This window comes from Nylanderia fulva, unplaced genomic scaffold (genome assembly GCF_048542155.1).
Source record: "Nylanderia fulva isolate GAGA-0341 unplaced genomic scaffold, ASM4854215v1 Scaffold1, whole genome shotgun sequence".
NCBI lineage: Eukaryota > Metazoa > Arthropoda > Insecta > Hymenoptera > Formicidae > Nylanderia > Nylanderia fulva.
In genome coordinates, this window is record NW_028189192.1 from 5177161 (window position 1) to 5198994 (window position 21834).

General features: G+C 34.2%; 2 protein-coding genes and 1 long non-coding RNA gene across 8 annotated transcripts; 1 reads left to right on the plus strand and 2 right to left on the minus strand.

Annotated features, from left to right (window-relative positions):
* Nucleotides 1-234: 234 nt before the first annotated feature.
* LOC114931100 (phospholipid-transporting ATPase ABCA3-like) lies at nucleotides 235-9535 on the plus strand. The gene is made up of 25 exons (XM_029303042.2): nucleotides 235-539; nucleotides 1117-1750; nucleotides 1856-2154; nucleotides 2422-2580; nucleotides 2668-2908; nucleotides 2986-3153; nucleotides 3274-3461; nucleotides 3543-3707; nucleotides 3783-3891; nucleotides 3967-4121; nucleotides 4227-4388; nucleotides 4463-4534; nucleotides 4626-4764; nucleotides 4912-5149; nucleotides 5224-5383; nucleotides 5511-5721; nucleotides 5811-6332; nucleotides 6423-6548; nucleotides 6653-6871; nucleotides 6967-7239; nucleotides 7324-7628; nucleotides 7887-8034; nucleotides 8116-8326; nucleotides 8442-8655; nucleotides 8740-9535. The coding sequence occupies exons 2-25, from the start codon at nucleotides 1435-1437 to the stop codon at nucleotides 8944-8946; spliced, it is 5007 nt and encodes a 1668-aa protein (XP_029158875.2). The 5' UTR covers nucleotides 235-539; nucleotides 1117-1434; the 3' UTR covers nucleotides 8947-9535.
* Nucleotides 9536-9880: 345 nt separating this feature from the next.
* LOC114931088 (uncharacterized) lies at nucleotides 9881-16810 on the minus strand. Of its 4 annotated transcripts, none has more exons than XM_029303028.2 (9): nucleotides 16618-16810; nucleotides 16251-16540; nucleotides 14796-16078; nucleotides 14267-14382; nucleotides 11612-13797; nucleotides 11089-11353; nucleotides 10708-10851; nucleotides 10262-10507; nucleotides 9881-10152 (listed from the first exon to the last, which is right to left on the minus strand). In XM_029303028.2, the coding sequence occupies exons 5-9, from the start codon at nucleotides 11618-11620 to the stop codon at nucleotides 10067-10069; spliced, it is 750 nt and encodes a 249-aa protein (XP_029158861.1). In that variant the 5' UTR covers nucleotides 11621-13797; nucleotides 14267-14382; nucleotides 14796-16078; nucleotides 16251-16540; nucleotides 16618-16810; the 3' UTR covers nucleotides 9881-10066. The 4 variants fall into 4 exon arrangements, with proteins under 4 accessions (XP_029158861.1, XP_029158863.1, XP_029158862.1 ...); XM_029303030.2 differs by having other exon boundaries at nucleotides 11612-11886; nucleotides 13671-14382; XM_029303029.2 differs by having other exon boundaries at nucleotides 11612-11886; nucleotides 13503-14382.
* Nucleotides 16811-16845: 35 nt separating this feature from the next.
* Nucleotides 16846-21804, minus strand: LOC146725304 (uncharacterized). Of its 3 annotated transcripts, none has more exons than XR_014924241.1 (7): nucleotides 19058-21804; nucleotides 18774-18973; nucleotides 18508-18624; nucleotides 18267-18430; nucleotides 17928-18140; nucleotides 17493-17726; nucleotides 16846-17370 (listed from the first exon to the last, which is right to left on the minus strand). It is a non-coding gene; the product is annotated as an uncharacterized LOC146725304 (long non-coding RNA). The 3 variants fall into 3 exon arrangements; XR_014924240.1 differs by having other exon boundaries at nucleotides 18508-18679; XR_014924238.1 differs by having other exon boundaries at nucleotides 18508-18973.
* Nucleotides 21805-21834: the final 30 nt, after the last annotated feature.

Consider the following 21834-nt stretch of genomic DNA (forward strand, 5'->3'; position numbering starts at 1 on the left):
CCTGGAAGCTGCATATCAACATATCATTTTTATTGCTAAATATTTCATGAGAAATATTGAGTGAGTAATATAAAGAGAAAGAAAGAGAGGAAGAGAGATCAACTAAAAAATTGACTAAAATATATATCTGTCTCTTTTTCATTATAATCTCGATTTTCTATAGGATAGTACAGAGAAGGCTCGCTTCAACAAACTATAGAACTCATTGACTATACTGGATGTAGTGTGTAGTTTCCCCTCTATACGCGTCACTTTATCGAACCCGCATAAAGTCAATTGTCAACCGACAGTCTAACGCTGACGTCGAACGCTGTCGCGTGTTAAATACCGTTATCAATAATGTATATTGTTATCGCGTTCTAACATATGTGAATATACGATTCACATTTCACGTAAAAAAATTCGGAATATGCGGTTATCTTATCGAGTTTGATAATGTGAAGATGAAACATTACATTATTAAGTCAAGTAACTTTGTTGTGTCAGCTGTATGTGTTTCCGGAATATGTTTCTAATCAGATAAAGCAATATTTTTTGACGTAAGTAATCTGTCTATAATTATTTTGTTATCACTTTTTATATATTTATATAAAATATGTCGATGTCCGCGATATAGCCTCTTTTTCTTTGTATATTCTGAACAATATCGTATGATAATGTATCACAATCAGGAAATAAATATGTTTATGCGAATCTCAAGATTATTTTACGCACCAAGTGCGAATTTGACATTGATTTGAATATAATTGCATATTATTGCATCTGATTATACACATAAGCATATGCGATGTCGACACATTTTGAAATTTCTTAAATATATGTCAGGTAATGTCAAATAAAGAACCTGTTGTCCTTATTCGGAAGAATAGATTTTTGGAAAATTCGCATTTTCTTTAGACAATTTCTAATAGTTATTCAATATAATATTACTCTGTATTCAACCTTATACGGTTTAAAATATCTATTTGTGCTGTATATATTTTTATTATGTAATTAAGTTTTATCAAACATTTTATATTTGCAATATTAAGATTGCAAAATATTTATGGCTTGAATATTATGAAGTGTTTTATGCACATGTTACTATTGTGTAATGTATGTAAATTACTTGTTTAGGTGAAATTTGCTATAACAACACAAGAAGATACTACTTCCTATTTGAAAAAGAAAGAGAAAAAATCTTTTGATAAGAAATATGCTAAATTATATTGAAGGCTTTACTATTTTGATATAATTTTCATTTCAAGGTTATATATAACTCATTTATTATATAACACTTAAAGTTGAAGCCAACATTACGCATCAATTCTAATAAATTATTCAGAAGCCTTCGTGTAGTTTCAATGACAAGCAGTATATACACTATTTGGAGATTTGAGACTACAGTTTACTAATAATTTGTTGAAAATATTATAATTCAAATTTAAAACAAAAATGGCCAGTGGGTTGAAAATTTTAGGCTTGTTGCTATACAAGGACTTGATAGTACGCAAGAGACATTGGCGTATGATAATATTCTTACAAGCTCTTATACCTATTGGATTAGTTGCATTATTACAAGCTGTGAGAGATTTTAGTGCTAACCCACCAGTTATAATAAATGAAACCACATTTTATCCTATACAAACACAAGCAGATTTAATGGAAAAACTTGATAATGGTTTAAATAATGTATATTACCTGCCAAAAAATCCACATATAGATATGATCATGGAGTCTGCGAGACATTGTCTTGGACTTGTGTCAGAAAGTAAGTTGCTTAAAAAAATGCTATATTCTTAAAAAAAAATATGATTATTTAATAAGATTTTTTTTGGTTAACAAAAATATTAATTTAATCAACTTTTTTTTACAGATATAAAATCTTTCTCTAATGAGACTGAAATGACAGATGATTATATGCGTTCTCAGGCGCGAAATCCGATACTTTCTGTTGTAGCAATTGTTTTTGAACAATATAATACAAGTACCATAAAATATAAAATTAGACATTCTTGGAAGATTCCATACGATTTATACCAAACGATATTAGGTGAACATATGAGTACATCACCTACAATGTACTTTGATATGATTCCAATTGTACAAGTTCAGATGTGTGTAGATAAAGCGCTTATAAATCAAGTAGCAGCAAATTCTATGTCGAATATAAAGGTATTATAAATTTTAGAAGAGCAATAAGTATATAAATAATATTAAGAAGCAATATATAAATTAAAAACTTAAAAGCGAAATGTATAAATACATTTTTATAAAATAATAATTTATTATAAATATTTTTATAAATTAATAATTTATTATTAAAATATATTTTGGTAAACACAAATATTTATGCTGCTTATGCAGACATTAGATTATATACTATTGCTATATGTGACAATATTGCATGTTATCATTTTTTAATATACATATATTTTTCAGATGTCAATACAAAGAATGCCTTATCCACCACATGTCAAAATAGATACTGCTGATATTATACTACGTGAAGTAATTTGTAGATTTGTAGTTACAGCTTTTGTAATCATACTTTGCATAGAAGCTAACTATGCATCAAATGAGAAATTTATTGGTGTAAATGTTAGTACAAAGTTATTACATAGTGTTATTTTATTTTTTATGTGTGTAATTATTATGAGATATTATTTGTCTTACTGTTTTATGCAGGTTTTAATGGCAATGAATGGAGTTAAAATGGCCTACAATTTATTAAGCTGGTTAATCACAGGAATATTATTCAGCATTATTTATACAGTACCAATAATCATATTATTTAAAAATACTTTTTCTACAAATGTTGAAGCTTATTTGCAATATGGAAATGCTTTTATATTTTGGCTCGTATTTACTGCACACATTGGTCATCTTATAACATTTGGCATGCATATTGCAGCTTACTTTTCAAAACGTAAATAACTATTCTTCTATCTCTTGTAAAATAAATAACATTTTTTGAGATATATTAATTGATGATATCTTTTACAGCACGTTTTGTGACAATTGCTTTATGTATCATATATACGGCAGCATTGTCGTTCCATCAACATTTGTGGATGGCTGAAGCTTTTGGAATTATACCATATTTTGGTATAATCTTTCCAAATATTCTGCTATTTAGATTTCTTCAAGAAACAAATGCACATGAAGGCAAATGTAATAACTTCCATTTATTTGTATCTATTAGCTATATAACTAATTTATTAAAGAAAGTTTAGTAAATTACACTGTACACTATACATATATATTGTAAATAAGAAATTTCTTTTATTTTAGTAATCGGTATGCAATGGGACAATATTTTTGTTCCTGGGAATGAGGAATATAGTATTGTAGGAAGTATAGGCTTCATATTCCTCTTCTCAGTCTTCGGTGCTGTGATACATTTTACACTTGCGATTTATATAAATGCCATACTTCCTGGTAAATATGGAGTTCGAAAGGATCCATTGTATTTTTTGAAGGCAAGTTTATATATAAAGATTATAGAATGGAAACAATATTACTTGTGGGACATAATAATTTTATATGATCATATTTTACAGTGTATGAAGAAAAATAAAATATCTCTGGAAGAAGAAATTGTTGAGTTTGATTATGATAAGGAAGCTAATCAAGACTTCGAACCAGTATTAAGTGGTACACTTCAACCTGGAATCCAAATACGTAATCTTAAGAAATCTTATATAACAAGCTGGCTACGAAAATCTGTAAGCATATATCAAAAGATAAATATTTGATTTCTGTGTAATGCATTTAATTAATATTAAATTACTACATTTTAGCAAGTTCATGCACTGAAAGGAATTTCTGTGGACTTTTACAAAGGACAAATTACTGCTTTACTTGGACATAATGGAGCAGGCAAAACCACACTTATGTCTATATTAACAGGTAGATTGCATCACAAAATAATTTTTAACGTGAGAATGTTATTTTATGAAAGAACTCATATTTATTTTCGAATAGGTGTAACGAGTGAGACAGAAGGAAAAGTACTCATAAACGGCAAAAATATAAGAAAACATCTCCACAGTATTAGAAAGGATCTAGGCCTATGTCCTCAAGAAAACATGGTTTTTCCTGATTTAAATGTATATGAACAGATAGAATTTTTTGGCTTGGTAAGAAAACAATAACCTTCATGAAATAAAAGCAATTATGCTAAATATATATTAATGTGTTAAATATATATTACGTTTTAATATCCAATTTTAATGTTATGACAGTTGAAAGCTAAGAACAGAACCAGAAAGGAAGTCAAGCAAGATGTTTATACTTTACTTGATAAGCTGAAGCTTCTTGAAAAAAAAGATTTTCTTCCAAGCAAATTATCTGGTGGTCAACAAAGAAGATTGTGCCTCGGAATGGCGCTCATTGGTGATGCTAGCGTAAGTTTGGATATAAAATTTGCACTGTATTATTTTAATCTCTTAAAAATGAATTTAATTAAAAATTAATTTAGATTATAATTTTGGATGAGCCGACTTCGGGAATGGATCCTGAAACTAGACGAGACACATGGGACATAATATTAGTAAGTACAAATTTTATCTGAATTTTTTCCAATAACATCTTTAGATATGTATGTATGTTGTACATTTTGCTTCATTAATATTTTTTTGCAGAAACTGAGAGGCGAGAAAACAATATTGATTAGTACACATAATATGGAAGAGGCTGATATACTTGGGGATAGAATCGCAATAGTACATTCAGGTCGCCTTAAAAGTTATGGCACGGCAATGTTTTTGAAAAAACAATATGGTAAGATATTATATTGGGCTTTACTAATATTTAAATATTAATAATATATAAATATACTTTCTAATATTTAAATATACTTACTAATATTTAAATATGACACATAATTAAATCGTATTTTGTTAATCATTACTTTTTATTCTATTTTAGGTCATGGTCATATAGAAGTAACCTTATCAACAAAATCTTGGTGCGTTCCTGAAAAAGTTATAAGTAAATTTGATTCGAGGACGCAACAACTTTGCGTTGATACTGAAAAAATCATTTTAAATGTACCATATACTGATTCTTTGCCTCAATCACTGGATAAAGTAGAAAGTCAAAAGAAAGAATTAGGAGTTACTGGAATAAGCGTATCCTTAATTACTTTGGAACAAGTTTTTTTAAAGTATGTTTTCTGAAACTTAATTTAAATTATTATTATTTTATTGTTAATTACATATACTTTACTATTTGTCCTAGAATTGTGAAGAAAGAAGATAGTGGAAGACATCTTAATGAATTATTTACAGCGCCATTAGGCAAACTTACAGGGAGTGCTCTATGTATGCAATCAATACTGGCACTATTTGCCAAGAAATTCACATATACAAGGAAAAATATAAGTACTTTACTGATGATTGTATGTATCTTTCCTCAATAGTTTCTTTATATCAAATATACTCTGCATTAAATTATTAATATTTCTCTTCACAATACATTGAAACTAGAATTTCTATCATCAATATCTTATTGTTTTATATTTTCAGATCGTTTTTTCTATGTTATCGGTATTTTTCATGGCCTTAAGTTACAATTTACCAAACGATTCCACAGATATTGTTCCATTAAATCTCGGCATGTACAGATATCCGAAAGTTATATATTCGTCAGACAATGAAATAATTGGTCAAAAATACGGAGATATAATTCAGAAATTTGGTGAAGCAGAGCGTCTAGTGGACATTAGCGTTACAAATGGTAAAGTGTATCAAATAAACGATCTCGTATCAAATACTACAGTAAAATTATATTAAACAATAGTTTTATTAGTATTTTGGTTCTTACAGCTCTTCTGAATGTTTCTCTGCGGGATATCGCAGAATACCGTAACCACTTTATCGTATCTGCCGAATTTAATGCCACTGAAAACAGCACGATATCGGCTAACGGTTTTTATTCTGGCACAGCACTGCACGGTGTGCCGTTAATAATGAATTTGTTGAGTAATACTTTCATCAAAGCTTTTGCTGGTGATCAATACTCGATTGAGATATCTAGACAACAATTGCCGAATACATTAGTTTCATCCAGACTAGAAGTGCCAGAAGCGGAATCGCTCCCTCGCGTTTTAATATTTTGTTCATTTTTCTTTCCTACTGTCGCGTTGTTCGTAGTGCATCCACTGCAGGAAACATCTACGAAAGTTAAGCAACTTCAACGTATGACTGGTGTTTCATCGTTATCGTACTGGGGCACAATGTTCATTTTTGATTTTGTAATATATACAATGTGCGTACTGTTGATTACCTTGGCATTCTACATTATGGATATTATTCTTGATCTTCGACTATATTATAAAACAGAAATATGTGAGTAATTTTATATTAATTACATTAAAAATCTTAATTATAGTATTATATTTTTATCTCTTTTACATATTTTCACTTATATTCTTACAGTATGTACGATATTAATTCTAATGTTGTTTGGCATTAATGTTTTACTTCTCGTCTACATATTTAGTTTTATGAATAAATCGAGAAGTACAATAATAACTCTTTTGGCTATTGCACCTATTGGTCTTGGTAAGCTTATTGCATATAATATTTGTCTTTGGAAGTATATGATCAAAAAAATCTTATATTGAATTAAATAATTATTAAAACATTCAACACTATAAATGTTTCAGCTATAATACAATATCTCCTACATGAAATAATACACAGTTTCGACTGGCTTAACCCACTGCACATTATGCAGAAAGCAATCTTCCGTCTAATTCCTTATATAAGTTTGTTCCATGGTGAGTTTTCTTTTTTCATCATAGCTGTACAGAATGCAAGATGTCGTCGTCTACCAAATAGTCTTCAGGATATAGTTTGTCTTATACCTGGTGATGTTTGTTGTGGTAAGATTGTGCAATTTGTATATAAAATGTAATTTAAACTTACTCTATTAGTTACATAAAAAACTTATAATTTACTTCATCATTATTCTTTTCAGGTATGGATTGTGCAGATGGAGTTTGCAAAAAACCACTGCCTTATTTTAAAGATTTTAAGGATGATGTGAATTTTGAAGAAAGTATAGTATATTTATCTGTAACACCAATTTTGTATTTTGCTATACTGATGATGCTCGAGAAAAAAATATTTTCGAAATTACTGACAAAGATGATTGGTACAAAATTAAAATGTGAACAAGAAAAAATGGACGACCAAGTAAAGAAAGAGAAACTTGCAGTAGCGCTGGAAATCAATAAAATTAACAGTCAAAGTAAGATGTATATATATATGAATATTTTAAAAAAAATACGAAATTTTGGAGTAATATTAAATATATAATTGGATTTATGTACAGCAAACGTTACGAAACAAGAGTATAAAACAGATACTACAGATCCAGCTAATAATTCCGAATTAATTCAAAGTCCAGTAAACGAAGATAATAGTCTCTTTTGTGTGTACGAATTAAGCAAATATTATGGAAAGTTAATGGCCGTGAAAGAAATCAGTTTTCGAGTGAAACAGCGAGAATGTTTCGGATTGCTTGGCGTAAATGGTGCCGGAAAGAGTACAACTTTCCGGATGCTAACCGGAGAAGAAATGTCTGACAGTGGCATAATGTACTTAGGACGAGCAGAAATCCATTCAAACAGGAAGAAGGTTAACAATAGTTTACACTTTAATTTCTTTAGCACTACATTGTTTATTGAGGCTCGTGATTCTTCGCTGATCATGTTGGAATTCTGACGTCAGAGGCGAGAGAACACACGCTAGAAATTCTAATATGCCATTACTAAATATCTTGTAAAAAAAGAAATTTAAGAATTTTTAGCGTATGCTTATTTGTCTCTGACATAATCTAACATGCGTGGCGAGGATCCAGAAACTTTAAAAATACTAAAATTTTTTTTCCTGTAGTATCTTTCTGAAATGGGATACTGCCCACAAACCGATGCTTTAATACCCTCTTTGAACGCATTCGACCATTTACGATTGTTCGCTCGTCTTCGCGGCATACCAAGCTCTAACGTGGAATTGGAAGTTAACAAATGGATTAATAGATTAAGTGAGTCAAGTGTCATAATGTATAATTTTAAAAAGCATTCTACATAAAGTAGTATTTATGACAACATATGTATCTTTTCAGATTTAACTGCTTGCATGACGCAACCAAGTGGTACTTACAGCGGTGGTAACAAGAGACGCTTAAACATTGCGATGGCTTTAATCGGTAATCCTACTCTTGTTCTCCTGGATGAACCTACAACTGGTGTCGATCCTGCGGCTAGACGATCGCTATGGAATACTTTACAAGCGTGTCAAGCAGCAGGACAAGCCATTATACTTACATCTCACAGGTATCTATTAGACTTGTTCAAATACCTGAAGTAAAATAAGTATTCGCTGTTTACCTCTGAATAAATATTTATTTTTATTAAATTCGACATGTTAAAACTATAAATTGTTCCACAGTATGGAAGAATGTGAAGCACTTTGCAATCGACTAGTTATTATGGTGAAGGGTGAATTAGTCTGTGTTGGTCCTAGTCAGGAATTAAAGCAACGATTTGGAGCTGGCTATGATATTCATATAAAATTAAATCCGGGCCGATTGGACGAGGATGTTGAAAATATTAAGATAACTATTGAATCTACTCTAACATGCGACATTAGAGATGATAATTTGGTAATGATTGTAGTCTGCTTAAAAGTATATCCACACAATTTATTAACAAATTCTAAATTTTTTCTTTTTCCGTCCATCTTGCAGGGTCTTCTCGCCTATCATGTGACTGATTGTGACACAACGTGGGAAAAAATGTATGATACAATGAAGGATCTTAAACAACGATATAGCTGCATTGAGGATTATGCTGTTTTGTCTGCAACTTTAGAGCAACTTTTCATTCAGTTTGCAAGAGGTATTGAAATGCCTAGGGAATCTTCAGCTTGTATTACTAGTCATGAAGAAGTATAAATTCAATATGACGTATTAGATGCTAATTTACCTAAGTCACAAATTTAATTAAATAAACAGACTGATAACATATATTAATTACGTTATAAGTCAGTTTATGTTAAAATATAATTAATTACGTAATAATTTCATTTTATGAGATAGTTATTACTGCAAGAGTTATTTGAATTGCAGCAATTGAGTAATTACCGTATACTTTGTTTAAATTGCATAACAATGAAATAATTACAAAGATAAAATATTGCACTTTTATTACAAGAAAAATATGTTTTGTGTGTTATCGGTTATTTTTAATGATATGACTAATTCTTATTATTTTGAAAATCAATACGCGCGAAAAAGGACACTCTTTGTTTCGTACTTTTTGCGCTCTCTCTCCTTTCTGTGCATAGCAAATCTTTTTCTGCGTGTACCTTATCTCCATTCCTTAAAAGGCAAACGCTCGATTTATACTATGTCTAAATTTATACTATATTTATATATGATAAAAACTATTATTAATGAAAATGTACATTACACATTATATATCTTAGTCCACGATTAGAAAATAAGTATTATAGATGTATAATAGATTTATTAAGGTGTGCAATTCTCTTACATTTTACAATCCTGTAAAAGTATTAAATTACCAAAATAATTTTTGTATATATATATATATATATATATATATATGTATGTATGTATTATGTATATATAATTTGATTTGTTAGTAAAAAATGAGTTTTAGAATTTGAAGATTATAAAATTTTGTTTGTGAATATAAAAATAAATATATTTTTTTGATATTTCAGTGTTTCAATACACCTTTTATTTATTCAAAGAATAACATTACACACACTTGATTTAAGATATATACATATATATATATATATATATATATATATATATATATATCTTAAAATCAATATAATATCCATAAAAGAAGTTAAACACGATGCACTTAATATACAAAAGCAATTAAAAAAAAGAAAAAGAAGGCAAGTTTTTCATGAATAAAATACACACATACTTTATATAAATAAAAGGATCTATATATGATATATTGTTATGTACATAAGTTCAAAACGATATAATATGAAGTTTGTGTCTGCGTATGATATATACGTCGATGATTCGCTGTCTAATATTGGTATCCACCGGCTGAACTTGTCTGATACGAGTTCAATCCCTGATAAGCGTCACTTCCGTGGCCACCATGACTGCCTCCTACGACACAGGAATAAATTTTTAAATAGTAAATCGTAATGTGACAACATTAATATGTACAAATTACGCAATTTGGTACGATTATTTAAATTTGATATTATTCGTTCACCTCCGCTAGAATATCCACCCTCTCCGTGCGAATATCCTCCACCACCACCGTCCTGATTCTCTCCCCTGGCTTCGGCGGCAAGCGCCAGTTCAACGCCTCGTTGAATTTCCGGGGGAATTGGAGGCGGTGTCGGCAAATGGGCACCTTGAGGATGGAAGCCATTTTCGTCTGCCGTATATGTGACGGAATATTGCACACCATCGGGTCCGGTATAAGAAAAGGATCCGCTCACTGCTTCGGATTCTCCTACAACATCAATGACACACACTCAGCTTTGTTGCGTTGCGTTACGATACCTTCACGAATTTTCTCTCTAGGGGCGATAGAGGATTTAAAAAAAATAAAATTTAAATAAATTTATTAGAGGGTATGATTCAAGACTCGTTCATTTGGTGGTCAAGTGCGATTAACATTTTAGTAATTTAATCGAGAAATAAATTTTTTACCTTGTTGATGACCCGTTTCTTGCACGGTGATACCATTTCCGGTTTCATAACTAAACTCATAATTTCCGTCGCCAGCGTTCTCATTACTATATGAAAGGATGGGTATTTTCTGATCACCATGCCCATCATCAGCCAATCTGCCACCTGAGATACAAAATTAAAAGTTAATAAGAGTGAAATAAACATAAATCATTAATTCTTATCAAAAATACTTCGTTATCTTGTCCTCCTTGAAAAAAACAATGCTATGAAATATTCATAAAAAGATTTAATTAATATATGAATTTTAATCACAAAATAATCACAGTTTCAAAGAGACAGAAAATTATGTTTAAAAGATAATATATAATTACATTTTTTTAAATTTTTGCTCAGACTTACCTTGATAAATGCCGCTATCACCGCTGGGACCGAATCCACTTGGTCCACCATGACTATCTGGACCACCATGGCCACCTGGACCACCTAAATCACCTGAACCACTAAGTGGGCTACTCAGTTTAATGGGACCACCTCCACCAGGTCCTGGAGGATGAATCAATCCTGGTCCACCCGCACTTCCAGCGCTACCGGGCGGAAGATAAATATTATCCAACCGTGCGGCGTGGCATATCCCGACGATGATTAACAACGCGATGGCGACTTGCTAAAACAATTTCAGTTCACGTTAAATTCTGGGAAAACAAGTGTTTGAGATAAGAAGGAAGTATAGATTAGAAAAGAGAAGAAAGCAATGTAAAAAAGTTTCATTTTTTGTTAAATACACTAAATTCCACACGCGAAGCGGAAATCACGCGGCTTGAAGACGAGATATTCGAGTACGATAAATCGTTCCGTTTAATTGCCGCGAAGTAAGATTTCCCGGATCCATATGAAATATTGGAAGATCTGCCATCTCTCGTACCGATCCCATTTCGCTCGTCGACCGAATTCCAGCGATGTTATACACTGCAGCGACACCCAAAACTGTGCAAGTATCGTCAAACCGACGATGATAATTGATCTGCGCAGATCCAGGTCGAATTCAACATGCTTATATACCGATCCCGCGCGAGGATCGTCTTCCTCCCACCAGTTGATGAGAAACTACGCGCGTGGATGGCATCGGATGGTTAGAGATCACCCGATGATGTGTTCCTCGAAGATTCATTTGTGATCCTCGTCCCGCGAAGATGCCGCCTGGAAGAAGAAAAAGAAGAGAGAAAAATAAATCCCAGAATATCCGAATAAAGAGAGACGCGCACGATGAGGGGGACCATCAAGGGGCGAGAAAGGAGGCCTCCGTCGCAAGATGAACCTGTCAAGTAATGAGGGGTGGTTGCGCAATGTCAAGTGATATAGATCGGCAAACATCTCGGAACGGACCTGAAGGTCGACACTAGAGTCGAGGCATGAAAGTGAAGCGATAGGATTCAGATAATGACGTCTAAAAGTGAAACGATATCGCTCAAGATGTTCATGAGATTTCTCACTATCTCATTTTAAGAAATTATCAAGTATATACTAGTACTATTATAAAAATAATTATCTAACAGCTTTTTCATGATAAAATCTATGGTCTAATTATAATAGCATATCGAGAACCTCTTAGTGTCTTTCTTTAAATAGTACGAATTTATCTGGTCCATTTGCGAAACGATGGAAAAGCGTAGAAAAACAAGCCAAACCGATGACGTAGCCAGTCACGCATTCTCTCTTGTAATTATATCGGCTCTTTCGACGCGAGAATTATACCCGAATGCCGCGGGATCGTCATCGCCGTCGTCGAGCGATAGAGCGTGTCTCTATGGAGAACAACTTAGAACGCAGACTTCGCGCAATCGAGCTCGTTGCGCAATCGTTGTGCGTTGAACAACTTCGGAGTGACCGTCCGATACGTGCGTATACGCTAGGTCACGAACTCTGAATATCTGAGCAACCTGAATATTCCCGGCTGATCTACCGCGGCTGATATATGATGCAAAGTTTATTATTTTTGCTCCTTCCAGCGACAGAGTTATTAATGGAAGCTATTATCTTGTCAAAAGAGTTTTGCGCGCACGTTTTTTATCTGAGTATTCGACTAATTGAACGATCGAAAAGTTTAGATCCGATTACTCGAAGATTTGATTATTATTGATTACATAAAATGAATTACAAAAGGCTAATCCGCGAAATCGCCCACGGATTCGAAGATTTACATCCGCGATCGATCAAATGTTACGCGTTTATATAGTTGCAGCTTCAATATCGTATAAACGTATTCATTAAAAAAAAAAAAAAAAAAATCCGCCGCACGTAAATACGTAAGCAATAGCGAATGCGCTCATCGGATTGCCGATTGACACATAACTCGTCGATTAACGATCCAGCTTACGGTCAGCGTACTCACGTTTAGCCGTAAATGAAGCGATGATCGCGTCCAGATAGGCGTCGCGTTCACCATACAACGGAGAGAAAGACGCGCGTCTCGATTTGAGATGGAACTTGGCCGAACTTTGGATCCATATTTAGAAATCGTAGCCGATAATGTTGTTTTGATGTTATACACATCTCGAACGAATTCGATGTACAAATAAGGAACGGAAGAAATAGACGAAGAAAAGTCACGAGACGGCATTCGCACGGCGAAGCACCCTCTTCTGTATATAGCGCCACAATTCTCGAGGTTAAAATAAACATGTTTTGCAGATCGGATGCGAGAATGCGGCCAAGATAAAAAAATCCTGAGCAATCGTGAGCTACGAGTTTGATAATAGGATACGACGACCGTGTCGGGGCATCGTGTATTCTACTTCACGAAGCATTGAAGTCACCGATATTCTTGGAGAGACCCGACCCTCTTAACATCCGCTATCCGTACATCCATCCATCTTGCTGCTCGTGTTATGCCAGAGGTGAGGTCCATCGGCGCGAGAACTCTCAGAACTAATCCGATGTAAATCTCCAAGTGTCTCTTTGAACTCTTATGTATTTGTTCATACCCATCGGCGTCGAAAAATAATTGGAAGGAAGCGATTCCTCGATCATCCTTCACGATTGAGAGCAAAACTAGCCTTCGATATTGTACAAAATCCCCGCGATTAGCTGTGCCTCCTTAAATCAGGTAATCTGAAAAAGAAAAATTATTTGTTTTTAAAATTATTTAACATTATTTTATTACCCAAACGTATATTTAATAGTCGATTCATCTAGTTATGTCGTTGCTATAATTAATAAATATATTAGACGGCGCGTCGTACTCGGCCATCAGGTTTCGACGACATATTGCGGAAGTAGTACAGCGCGAGATTCGTTATTGATGAGCGACATGTAATAAAGAGATTGTGCAAAACCAGGAGCTCTCCTCCAACGCTCTCCTTCTTACGACCTCGCGCACCATTTCGAAAGAATAGGTGCCTGCGTCGGAGGTCGATGGAAGGAAAAAAAGCTGTGGTCTCTCCTCGACGGGTTCTCTTACGTGTCGCGGTTTTGACGCAACTCCGTGACGGTGCAAAAAAAAGAAGAAGAGCAGTAATCGCGAAGATTTCTGCGTCTCGCAGGCCGATAGGGTGACAAGAGGCAAGTGCGATCGTTTTACGTTTTATTGCGTTTCGTTCCAGTGATTGATCTGATGTCAGAAATGCAGAGGTGGCACGTTAAAGTTCATCCATTCCGATTATTAAATTAAAAAGATTCCGTCTTCTTATATAAATGCTGAAACATTGTTTTATATTATTTAAATATTATGATTATATAATGTTATATATTATTATATTATATTATTTAATATTTTTTTATATATATATCATCTTATTGCTTAGTGCCTATTGACTAGTTATTCCATCAATACTATACATTCTCTCTTGATTTAATTAATAATTTAATTAATAATTTTCTAACAAATTTTTGCTATATCAATATATAGGAAAAATATATTTATATATATAATATATTGATTATATAAATATTTTAAAGAGAAATTACAAATTTTATTAATTGAAGTTTCTAACGTCATCGAAAATCGATGTTCGCTAATAAATTTAGAATGAATATGAATGATTGTTTAGATAAAAGTCGACGTGTGAGAATCGATTTCTTAGACATGTTTGCTAAACTTAATTACGTACCAATCTATGCTAGCTTTAATCGTGTTGGGAATGAAAGGAAAATACATATAAGACAGCATTACGTCATCTCGCTCAATTCAACGCCTCGATGTTTTTCGTCAGACGCATAATTGGGATGCTTTGTTAATTTCCCTTTAACTTTATAACTGCATTCCATTTACGGATAACTGCCTCTGTGCATCTGTTACTTCATTTTCATATCTCTCCTCGATTGGGATCGCTATAAAATAGAACGGCATTATTTTATTGCCGGCTAGTATCTTCCCACGATCATCTCTTCTCTCGACATGTAACTTTCTACAGTACATGATGAATGCTTTTTGCGGTGAAGATCGATATATTTTAGATCTATCCAGATATTATTTTCATCTTAAGATCCCTCGACGATATTTCTTCCTATTATCTGCGACTATTCACGCGAGATGCGCTTACGCAGAAGATACCTGTATGCATTAACAAACGCGTTTCGACGTGCAGAAAAAAATTGCAGTTTGCTTCTGCAACTGCGACTGACGTAATCGTTCGCGTGTCGTTCGCCTCATAGGAATTTGAAAATGTGTCGCGCGGAATTTCGATCGACGATCTCGATATCGTCATGTCGTCTATCAATCGAGGGAGAAAAAGAGAGAGAGAGAAAGCGATCCTCTTACAACGATGAGCCTCTCTCGTTGGCGAGTCGAGTGAATGGGTGCTTCGGTAGCCGAGATGAGCCGAGCAGAAGAAAATATAGATCACCTGGTGAGCCTAGTTGCATAATATAACTAAGGCGCGTCGCTCTCGAATCGTTACACGAGGAGACATATGCAGCTCGTCATCGTTGACCTTTGGGAAGCGCATGTAAATGCATCCAACGAGGGGTGCAGCTGTCGCAGTACCGGGTCCTATGATGCAGGCTCGAGAAATCTGATGATGACAATTGTTGACGAACGTGATCCGATTTCGCGTCAAGGATTCGACATCAGGTTTGCCTTGAGCGCGAATATAAGAGGAAGTGGCTCAACGAGCCGATCGCCCGGGGATCCAGGGAAGATGGATCACTGATCGCCGCTGAACTCTCCCGCAGAGGGGTGAATCCTTTCGCCGACAACTTTCGGACGGTGCTTAGACGCCTAGGGCGATTTCTCGAAGCGAAGAAATCGTAACAGTTCGGGCGAAGAGCACTTATATTGCCGCGTGTTCCTTTTCCAAGAATGATGTAATCCGCATATATTATTATAAATGACGCTTGATTGAAGGATTTTTCTTTCTTTCTCTCTCTCTCTCTCTCTCATTCTGCCGGAATTCTGTCAATAACAAATCCAAATATAATGATTCATTTTATTCGCCGGAGCAAACGTATTGTGCATGTTCGCACCATATATAAACAGAGCAACCTTGTATCCGTTAGTCAAGTAATTAGCACGATTGCGGAACATTTCCGATGAAAATAACGGCAAAGTCGAAGATGTTACTTACAAGGCGAGCGTCGACAATTGTCAATTGCTTTTTAAGTACACGGAGCACGTACACAGCTTCAAATTCTCTTCAGAGATAGTGCCATAGAAAGGGACAGTCGATTAATCACGCCTTAAGCCACACAGAGAAATTATATTATATTGACGTGCACGCGATGCTGTAATCGCAGCGACGACTAATTAACTATTCGTGCCGCAGATATCCCCGTCAATATAGAACTTTCGCCATCTAATCATTAGCAAATGGTTCGAAGAAGACTTTATTGTTTTTTAAACCGGTTTCTGATCGATCTGAAAAATCAATATACTAAATAGAAACATAACAGACAAGCGAAGAAATGACAAATATATTCTATCGCTCAACTAACCTAATTATAATCAACATGTGATCGTTTCTCTGTCGTTGTTAGAAGTCAAATTAAACGATTCAGATTCAGTGTTTCGATTCATACTAAATTAAAAAAATATATTAATATATCTCTATATACGTGTCGGATAATTATATCTCATTGTAAGTAAAATACACTCTTGTATCCCGCGACACGACCTGTCAAAATTCAAACATCTCTAGGTGACAGCACTGACGCGTTGTAGCATTCATCATCCACACCTTTCATTTACACTCTACACTTTTATTACACCTTACACTTTTCACTGCACTTTTACACTTTTTTACATCTTTATACATTTGTAATAACTTCAATTCATTAATATACATAATGTTTTTAAGAAAAATCAATATTTCCATAACAACACATTCATTCATTTATTTGTTACATATTAATTCTTTTTGTTCTTTCGCTTTATACTTTCAATGAATAAACATTACTTTTTCAAAGATCTGGTGAATTTATTTATAAGTCGCTACATTTTTGGTGACCCCGACGTGATATTAAAGCCGACGTGATATTAAAGCCGACGTGATATTAAAGCCGACGCATTTTAAAGGCTAATGCGGAATAAGTGCCAAGTGATCGTCGTATTTGAAGTCTGCGAAATATTATCATCGCTTGGAAGAATTGCTGGATATTCTGATTTTAAGAGATTCATTCTTCGGATCTTTGAAACATCAGAGGCGGATTAGTCCTTCACGGAAATTCTCAAATCATTTTATCGGATTCCTGGAACAAGAGGAAAATGCCAATCGATAGATCACCAGTTAGACCCTGTTCGGATACACAGATTGATATGGATTTGGCGAGCGGATCAAATCAGGTTGGATCAGAAAATATTAATATTTTACCTTCTCAAACTGGACATCAGGTGAGTGATCCTATGTTACAAATTCACTCAAATGAGTTTCGTTTATTAAAACTACCGACTTTCTGGCATAAACAACCTAAACTCTGGTTTGCTTCTATTGAAAGTGAGTTTACGGTTTATCGAATTCGATCAGATGATATTAAATATAGTTCTGTCATTCGTCATCTTGATGAACAAGCCTTAGTAAACATATCTGAAGTCATTGAAAATCCACCTAAAACAGATAAATATAATTATTTAAAGAAAATATTAATAAATCGCTTTACGGATTCAGAGGAAAAACGTTTGAGACAAATATTAGCTGGAATTGAACTTAATGATAAAAAGCCTTCGGAATTACTTCGAGAAATTCGTCATTTGTCTGGAGGATCTTTAGCAGATAGTGTTTTGCAAATGATTTGGCTTCAACGCTTACCACATAGAATTCAAACGACTTTAGCCGTAGTAGAGGATGTTCCTCTTGTTAAACTTGCGGAATTAGCCGATAAAATTGCTGATCGGGACGGCGGTTTGCAAGTCGCGGAAGTTTCCAATAATACAAGTAATAAATCTTCGGATTTCGCGGATTTGCTACGAAGAATCGAAGCTCTAGAAGTTTCTCGTCGTCGAGATCGTTCCAAAAGCCGGTCTAGAGAGAATAGAAGATTTAGATCGTTATCGCGTAAGAAAGACAAATCAAATAAAGATATTAAAGATACATCAATTTGTTTTTACCATAAGAAGTTTGGTGATAAGGCTAAACGATGTACTTTACCTTGTTCTATGTCCAAAACATTCTTGGCTTCACAGGAAAACTAAAAACGCCGCTTAAGACTGAGGCTGCTTACGACGGTGTTTCTAACAATCGCCTCATTATTTTCGACAGACATTCAAATTTGAATTTTCTTGTCGATACGGGCGCTGATATATCGTTGTTACCTAAAAAGGTTTTATTGAAGCCGTGGCATACTAATTTAAAACTTTTTGCCGCAAATGGTACTCAAATTAATACTTACGGTTCTAAAACTTTAATTTTGAACCTCGGTTTAAGGAGAGAATTCAAATGGAAATTTTGTGTCGCGGATATTCAACGTCCTATTTTAGGCGCCGATTTCCTTTGTCATTTTAATCTCCTAATTGACATTAAAAACAAGAAATTGATTGATAATGTTACCGGTCTTACGAATACTGGAAAAATTCAAGAAGTTGCACATTTGTCAATTTTTACCACATCTCCTGATTCTGTGTACCACAAATTTTTAACCGAATTTCCAGAACTCACCCGTTTTTCTCCGATTTCCTCGGTAAAAACACATGGTGTTGAACATCATATCGTTACGGAAGGTTCTCCTAAATTTTCGACTCCCAGAAGACTTACTCCTGAGAAACTTAAATGTGCCAAGGAAGAATTCAAGTCTATGATGGAGCAAGGAATTTGCAGACCTTCAAGCAGCTCCTGGGCAGCCCCTCTACATATGGTACCTAAAAAGGAACAAAATTCTTGGAGACTGTGTGGTGATTATCGTGCACTCAATTCAGTGACTATCCCGGATCGTTATCCCTTACCTCATATTCAAGATTTTTCTTCTTCACTTTTTGGTAAGAATATCTTTTCTAAAATCGACTTAGTTAAAGCGTACTATCAAGTACCCGTCGCTAAAGAAGATATTCACAAAACAGCTGTCACTACTCCATTTGGGCTTTTTGAATTTGTCGTAATGCCTTTCGGTTTACGAAACGCAGCCCAAACTTTTCAACGGCTCATGAACTCTTTACTTAATGATTTGAGTTTTGCCTTTTGTTATCTTGATGACATTCTTATTGCTTCTAAAGATGAGAAAGAACATTTTGCTCACTTACGCATTATTTTTGATCGTCTTCAACAAGCTGGAATGACAATCAATGTCGCTAAATGTCTTTTCGGTCAAAGCGAGATTTCTTTTCTTGGTTACTTAGTTTCTAACCAAGGAGTTAAACCTACATCCGAAAAAGTGAAATCAATTATTGATTATCCTAAACCTAAGACACTTCATGAATTACGCAGATTCTTAGGAATTATCAATTATTATCGTCGCTGTCTCAAGGATGCTGCAAATCATCAAGCTCTGTTAACAGAATATTTAAAGGACAGTCGCAAGAGGGATAGAAGAATTATTTCTTGGACTAAAGAAGCGGAATTTGCTTTCGAGTCATGTAAAGAAGAACTTTTACAAGTTACTACCCTTTCTCATCCTGCTCCTCATGCTCCTCTTATTTTAACTTGTGATGCTTCTGACTTTGCTGTTGGTGCATCACTTGAACAGTCTATTGATGACGATATCAAACCAATAGCATTTTTCTCAAAGAAACTAGACAAAGCTCAAAGAAATTATAGCACTTATGATAGAGAACTTCTTAGCATTTATTTGGCTATTAAACATTTCAGGCATTTTGTTGAAGGAAGACAACTGTTTATCAGAACTGATCATAAACCTTTGATTTTTGCTTTCCGTCAGAAATTGGATAAAGCGTCACCAAGACAGATCAGACAATTGGACTTTATTGCTCAATTCTCTACAAATATTACCTATATTTCTGGAAAAATGAATTCAGTTGCTGATGCTCTGTCAAGAATTGAATCTATTTCAATGCCTATTATAGTTTCTTTAGAAGAACTTGCTAATTATCAGAAAGAAGATGAAGAACTTCAAGTTTTACTTTCTTCAAATTCTTCACTTCTGTTGAAGAAACTTATTCTTTCAGGATCAACCATACCTATTTATTGTGATTGCTCTTCGGAATTAATTCGTCCATATGTTCCTAAACTCTTACGCAAGAGAATTTTTGATGTTGTTCATGGACTCGCTCACCCCAGCGGCAGATTGACATGTAAACAATTACTACTGAAATTCATTTGGCCTTCTTTGAAGAAAGATGTGAAGGAATGGACTCGAACTTGTCTTCCATGTCAACGTGCGAAGATTTCAAGACACACCAAGAATTCTCCAATTAAGATTGCAATTCCTGATCAACGCTTTCAGCATGTGCATTTAGACATTGTTGGACCACTTCCTATTTGTCAAAATTACCGTTATTGTCTTACTATGATTGATCGTTTTTCCAGATGGCCTGAAGCTGTTCCTATTTCTGAGATTTCTGCTGAAACTATTTCTACAACATTTTATTCACATTGGGTAGCACGTTTTGGTTCTCCTATCAGCATTACAACAGATCAAGGTCCTCAGTTTGAAGCAGCTTTATTCAAAGCTTTAACAAACCTAATTGGATGTCAAAGGATTAGAACTTCTGCTTATCATCCTGCTTCAAATGGAATTCTGGAAAGATGGCATAGAACTTTGAAAGCAGCGATTATGTGCCACGAAACAACCAACTGGGTAGAATCTTTACCTTCAGTTCTTTTGGGATTACGTTCGTGTTTCAAAGAAGATTTAAAAGCTTCACCTGCAGAACTTCTTTATGGATCCACTCTTCGTATTCCTGGAGAATTTTTCATTGAAGAAGATTTTCCTGCAGATCCTGAAATCTTTCTTGAAAAACACAGGATTCATATGAGGAATATCAGATCATCTCCTACAAGTCATCATTGCAAAAGATCACCTTTTGTTCACAAGAATCTTTTTGATTGTACTCATGTTTGGATTCGAGAAGATACTGTTAGGAAGTCACTACAACCTCCTTATTCTGGCCCTTTTCCTATTGAGAAACGTATCTCTGATCATTTATTTGCAGTTAATGTTTCAGGAAGAGTTGTCAATATTTCGACAGAACGTCTCAAGCCAGCCTTCATTCCTAGAACTTCAGATTCTACTGAACTTTCTACCAGATCTTCAGCTCCTGTTCCTGCTATTTCAACTCCTGTTCCTGCTATTTCAACTCCTGTTCCTGCTACTTCAGCTCCTGTTCCTGCTACTTCAGCTCCTGTTTCTGCTACTTCAAATCCTTCTTCTTCTTCTACTGTTGGAAAAGCTGTACGCACCTACCCACCAAAGAAGAAGAAAGTCCATTTCGCAACGAATATCGTCACTTGGGGGGGAGTACTGTAGCATTCATCATCCACACCTTTCATTTACACTCTACACTTTTATTACACCTTACACTTTTCACTGCACTTTTACACTTTTTTACATCTTTATACATTTGTAATAACTTCAATTCATTAATATACATAATGTTTTTAAGAAAAATCAATATTTCCATAACAACACATTCATTCATTTATTTGTTACATATTAATTCTTTTTGTTCTTTCGCTTTATACTTTCAATGAATAAACATTACTTTTTCAAAGATCTGGTGAATTTATTTATAAGTCGCTACAGCGTGACGCCCCAAGCGCCATCTCT